General features: G+C 41.5%; 1 protein-coding gene across 3 annotated transcripts; it reads left to right on the top strand.

The window, feature by feature from the left end:
* Positions 1-203: 203 nt before the first annotated feature.
* On the top strand, positions 204-5,459 carry sgo1 (shugoshin 1). 3 transcript variants are annotated; one of them, XM_028597527.1, is made up of 10 exons: positions 204-363; positions 570-724; positions 931-1,142; positions 1,257-1,309; positions 1,401-1,465; positions 1,739-2,611; positions 2,726-2,854; positions 4,213-4,380; positions 4,649-4,838; positions 4,939-5,459. In XM_028597527.1, exons 2-10 carry the CDS (start codon positions 580-582, stop codon positions 5,096-5,098), a joined length of 1,995 nt encoding a protein of 664 aa, XP_028453328.1. In that variant the 5' UTR covers positions 204-363; positions 570-579; the 3' UTR covers positions 5,099-5,459. The 3 variants fall into 3 exon arrangements, with proteins under 3 accessions (XP_028453328.1, XP_028453329.1, XP_028453327.1); XM_028597528.1 differs by having other exon boundaries at positions 1,739-2,623; positions 4,718-4,838; XM_028597526.1 differs by having other exon boundaries at positions 1,739-2,623.
* Positions 5,460-6,000: the final 541 nt, after the last annotated feature.

The raw sequence follows: 6,000 nt of genomic DNA, 5'->3' as shown, positions 1-6,000 counted from the left end.
TTGAAACAAGAAGAATTATAATAAGATATTTGGTGCCTTGTGTGGTAGCCTACTGTTAAGTTACAAAGCGTCAGAATATGCAGACGAGACGAATAATCAATACCAAATTAGTTACATCTCCTCAGCAAGGAAATGCACTTTATGTTTTGCTATACATTAGCGCCATCTAGCGAACGATCATTTCCCTTGAAGGAAGTGACGTCTCAGACCCCTACCAATCAACAGTCGCGGCTCAAAATTCGAACGTTAACTTGCGGATAGTCGGAATCGGACATGATTAATAGATTTTTGCAGCCTAACTTTAAAGTATTTTGTTGAAGCGATACTTTACCCACCAAACAGCTTACCGATATACACGAGCAAGTAAGTTAAAGTTTACGATGTTTTCAAATATGACGTCAGCTACTGAAGTTAGTTTGTTGGATTGACTTGCGTTAACCTTAAATACCATACTAACCTAGCTAGTTAGCATGTTAGCTTAGCTAGTCATTTGTTTTGCTATGATTCATCAGTAGTCTACGTTGTTGATAAGTTGGATAACGTAAAAATAAACTTTAAACTAATCATAGATCCCGAGCCATGGTGAAAGAACGGGCTCAGAAGAAGTCCTTCCAGCAGAGTCTGGAGGACATCAAGGAGAGGATGAAGGAAAAGAGGAACAAACGGCTGGCTAGCGCTTCAGCTCCCAACAGAGGACGGTCCAGAATGATAAACAAAAGCAGTGGTAAGGAAATTAAGGCTTATCTTGCACGTCGACAATCACAATTTTAATGTACGTTTAGGACTTTTCCCACAATCATGTAGACTACTAACGTGAGTGCTTGTAATCGCCATAACCATGACATGAATAGATGCAGATGTGCAGAATATGTAGACATGCAGATGAAATTTTGCCTTACAAGAAATGCTCTATCCCGTATTTTCTCCCAGTGGCCAACTCTAGCCACCAAACCATCTTGAAGGGTGTCCAACTGAACAACAAAGTGCTGGCTGTAGCCCTGCAAGCTGAAAAGGAAAAGGTGAGACAGTCCAATGCAGTGATCCTGCAGCTGAAAAGGGAGCAACAGGCCCTGTTTCTTCACCTACTTCTGCTCAAGAGGAAGCTCAAAGAGCAGGAAGCTGTGGCAGTGAGTGCTTCAGAGGTCTGTGGTCTGTCCTTTGTTTGTTGATTACCAATCCTGGCTAACATGTACGTTATTTTTAAGTACTGCGTGCCACTGTACAGATTTCTTTCTTTTCTTTCTGTGTTGATTTAGAATAAACCTGCAAACATCCTTGTTGAACCAAAACCCTCTGTGGATTCAGCCAGGTAAAAAAAACTAATTGTCATTGCATGAACTTTGATGACATTTTTATCTGAAGATCAGGATTATCAACATCTATTACCTTTCAATTTACAGGAGAAAGCGGACCAGCCAGGACCTTGATAAGCCCATTGTGTGCAAAGCCTCACCAAATTGTGCAGGTAAACAAACACACAGTCTACTACTACTACTACTACTACTCCTCTTAATATTAAGGATTAGCTGTAATAGTTAACTCATTGCCAGCTGAGTAATTTTTAATTGAAGTAATTGTTAAACATTCTGCCAAGAGTGTTATTTGTAGATCTGCAGAAACAATTTAAATACAGGCTGTTCTCCAGATCCCCTAGGTGACTGTTTTAATAAACTATTGTATGTATCCAAACAACTAAACTGTTGTAATTATAATTTAGATTTTGTGCTTTTCTTCACAGAACCTCAGCCCTCAGAAAAAAATGCACAACCTGGCAGGCAGATTGCTCTGCCATCTACCGTAGGTGTGAGGCGTCGCCATGCAGATAGAAGAAGCAGGAGGAGGTCTGAGCGTGTGCAAGAAAAGAGGTCTTTGAGTGAGGGGGACCAGATCGCAGGCTTGGGTACTTTGATAGCAAGTCCTATCCGCAGTGACAGTGAAAATGTGAATCAGCCACAGCAAGGAGCAGAACCAGATTTAGCGGACCCCGTTGACATTGAGGAGTTTCAGCATTCTACTCCTGAACCTGTCCCACCCAAAAACAACAACAACAACAACAACAACAACTACCAACAGCGGCCCAGCAGGAAAAAAGCCCAGCAGCAGCAGCCTCGCACCAAACCAGAACCTGCTGCACGCAAAGCGGAGAGAGGCCGCAAACCAGACCGTGCCCCATTAAAGAAACCATGGGAAAATCCAAAACCCAGAGCTCGCTCCAAAAGTCGGGACCGGTCAGCCACACGGGCCAAAACAGCACCTTCGTCACAGGGGAATAAGCTCAACACCTCACTGGGATTTAATGACACGTTTGACTTTGACTGTGAAGGGGCGGTTCACGTCACACCGTTCAGGGCCAAGGCAGAGGACAATCGGCCATCCACGCCCATCAGCAAAGAGACTCCCCAAACTAGAGCTTCACCTGTGATTTCCAAAGAGAATGAATCCAGCTCGTCATCACCATCTTCTGAATCGGAGGACAGCCTTTATGTCCCTCAGAAGGGCAGCCGGAGACCGACTTCCCCTGACAAGACCAAAGTGGTCACCACTCGTAGAGGCCGGCTTCCTAAAGTCATCAAACGGAAAGAAAACATCCCTCCAGAACAGGAGATTTCCAGTAAGCTTTTAGGTTTGTTGTTCTTAACTTCAACTTCATTTTTTAATTTGTGGTTTATTAGAGTTAAGATGGTTATAATTAAACAATGTAATCATTGTTTTGTGTTTTTTCTAGTCTTTAGAGATGAGGAGTCAAGTCCTATGGCTGTAGAGCCTGAAAAGGAAGAAGCTTATCACTCCCCTGACACGAGCTTCTCTAACAGTCCTGACCCGGCGGCGATGTTGAGACAGGAAAATCACCATGGTGAGTAAATAGTCAGGAACACGTTGACTTTGTGTCTCTTAAAGGACAATTCCGGCGCAAAATGAACCTAGGGGTTAATAAATATGTGTACCGAGTTGATCGTTCTCTGGGATATGTTTTCATGCTAATCGAATGTGTCTCAAACCGGTGATTAGCTGCTAACGCTAGCTTTCGGGGCAGAGGGTAAATTGATACATGTAAACCGAAGAAGCATTGAGGACTTTGTAAGTGTACAGACAGTTTATTAAAAAGATAGATTATAAAGACGGTAGCATTCATGTTTACATGCGGGCGCCATCTTGGGAAACGGTCATGAACAGTCGAACGCCATGTAACCAGTAATCAGTAGCACAGCTCAAACACAGCGTTAGTGTTCGACTGGTCGTGACTGTCTTTTTAACAAACTGTTTGTACGCTAACAAAGTTCTCAATGCTTCGGTTTACATGTAGGGACCCTCATTATGCTACCGTTGAAGTGTGGTGCTATTTTGAACCTTGTTAGTGGTATAAAATAGCGATTTACCCTCTGCCCCGAAAGCTAGCGTTAGCAGCTAATCACCGGTTTGCGCTAGCTTGTTTCAAACTAGAGACACATTCGATTAGCATGAAAACATATCCCAGAGAACGATCGACTCGATACACACGTTATTAACCCCTAGGTTCATTTTACGCTGGGATTGTCCTTTTTTAAAGCAGTGTGATAGTGCTCAGCTTCTAATGCCAGTGGGGAGACTGAAAAAAACATAGTTCTGATATGCATCATGTCTGCGTATTTAGGCAGTAGTAATAAACAACAACACGTTTCCCTTTTATTAAGAACTTGGTCCATTGTTTTTATAAATCATTGTCCATTAAGCAGTTACTAATTACTAACCATTATTCTAAAGATGATATGCCATGAGGTGATAAAATGAAGTGCCTGCCTTCAGGCAGTGTGACATGTAAGGGATAATGTACAGCGAGCCTTCGGGCTCTCCGGTGAAAGCCAGGTCAACCTGGTGAGTGTAAGCTAACCAGCTAACTAATGCTCTGTTTGCATTGTTACTATTGGAGTGGTTAGCGCTCCACCCTCTCTCTGCCTTTGGGATCCGCTGATCAGCAGTAGGATCAGATAACAGAATAATTTATTCAACCAAGCCATGTAATAACAATAAATACTTTATAGACATCTGGCTTGGTGTTCTCCTCTCGTCTCCCGATGACCTTACTGTCTGATTCTGTGACCTATAGCAAAGACATCAGGGTGGATTGTTGTAAAAGTTGCATGGCTCATTTTTATGCTTGAATGTCTGTTTTTGCTGATGGTAATTTGTGAATTTAAGATGGTTACGTGTTTGTTTTTTTCCCTGGTTTTTCAGAGCCTCACAGAGGGGTTATTGAGAAAAATTGTTTGCTGCCTGTCAGCCCTCTGGTTGAAGTGGAGATGATGAGAATAGACAATGTCCTGTCCAATTTGGATTCCTCCGGTGAAGCTCCTCCTATCCTACCCCAGCAAACGACCCAGAGGGTCAAGACGTGCAAAAAACGTACGTTTAATTGTCATTGCCCAAACCTGATTGTTGAAATAAAATCTCACAGTTTGACTGCTAAAAGACAAGAGCTTCGTCACAACATTAGTAGGCACTTTGGGAGGCTTGGCCAGATCACATTTTCGTTGCCTTGTCATTTCTCATTGCACTGGCTTCCTTGCACTCCGTCTTTTATCTGCTCACTGGTGTGCGCACGTGAGTACACACACAACTCTTGTTTTCTTTTTCTCACTTTTGGATCACATCTTCCTTCACGTTTCTACAGGTAGGCTTGGTGTAAGGACAGCAGGGCGGGGCTTGAGTCTGTGTGATGTGACCAATCTGTCCCCTGCAGCCTGTCGCAAGTTCTCCTATGGTGGCTTACGGCCCTCTGATGCCCGATGCTCCACCCCCGCTCCTGCTCGCAAGCGGCGCTGCACTATGGCGGTAGACTACACAGAACCCACGCTTAATGCGTAAGTTGACATATTGATGCTGCCCTTACTGTAAATAGTTTTAAGATAAGTTCACATTTTACTGCATTAATGCTTAACAATTACATTGTCCTCTTGACAGGAAACTTCGGCGTGGAGACAAATTCACAGACTTGCAGTTCCTCCGCTCTCCTATTTTCAAGCAGAAGTCTGGCAGGAGGTCTGTGCAGAAATCCAGGAATTCCATTAGCAGCCAGCCGCCATTTGAGAAATACAATGAGTCATTTGTTGGATGTCGCTGAAGGAAGCTACCTTGTTGAGTGTTTGCTGGCATTGTCCGTTTTGATGTGGTTTCTTAGTTTTGACAAGTGATAATTTTGTTTTTTTTTTACTCTCAAGGTTGTATTTCTTTATGTGATGAAGAACAACTGTGATCAGTTTTAGATGTTATTTTTGTGACTTTGTTCTCTCTTGCATTCCCGCTCATTATCTCTAGCTAAATGTATTAATGGCCATTTTATCAAGATGGCCAGATTTTCCAGTTATATTTATCATTATCTTCAATTCTGTATGTTTTAAGTATGCGATCCTGAATTAGTACTTATATTGTCATCTAATAAATTGTATGTATGATGTGACAATAAATGCTGTTTCTTAATTTTTTCTGTTGCAAGTGTCTGTTTATATTAATGGCTGTGGCAGAGTGACAATGCAATCAAGGTGTCTGCTGGGTATTAAAAAGTATTAAAAGTTAAAAAATCAATATAGTGACAAGGCCAATTAACATGTTTTCTGAGATATAAATGTTTGTAGCTTGTTTTAAATATGTATATGTGTTCAAAGAGGTTGTTTGCTAAAGTGTGTTATTTAATCATCGTGTAGGAACGTAGTGGGATTATGTGTCATTTATGAAATCCTAATGTTTTTGACATCCTCTGAAAAGGACAACTGTTTATACGCTCACTGACCGACTGAAACTTGATAATGTTATGCGAAGGTCCCTACTACCTAACTATATTATGACATGATGAATTTGTGATGACTTATTTTACAATGTACTGTGATTATGGCATACTATACTATGACTTTTATGACTTTATATGACATACTACTTTTTATGACATACTATACTGTGACTTTATGACATACTGTGAATTTTTACATGACATACTATGACTTTTTATGACATGTTATACTATGACTT

This window comes from Perca flavescens, chromosome 14, assembly GCF_004354835.1.
Source record: "Perca flavescens isolate YP-PL-M2 chromosome 14, PFLA_1.0, whole genome shotgun sequence".
Lineage (NCBI taxonomy): Eukaryota > Metazoa > Chordata > Actinopteri > Perciformes > Percidae > Perca > Perca flavescens.
Note: the sequence above shows the minus strand (reverse complement) of the source record. Positions and strands in the feature narration are given on the sequence as shown.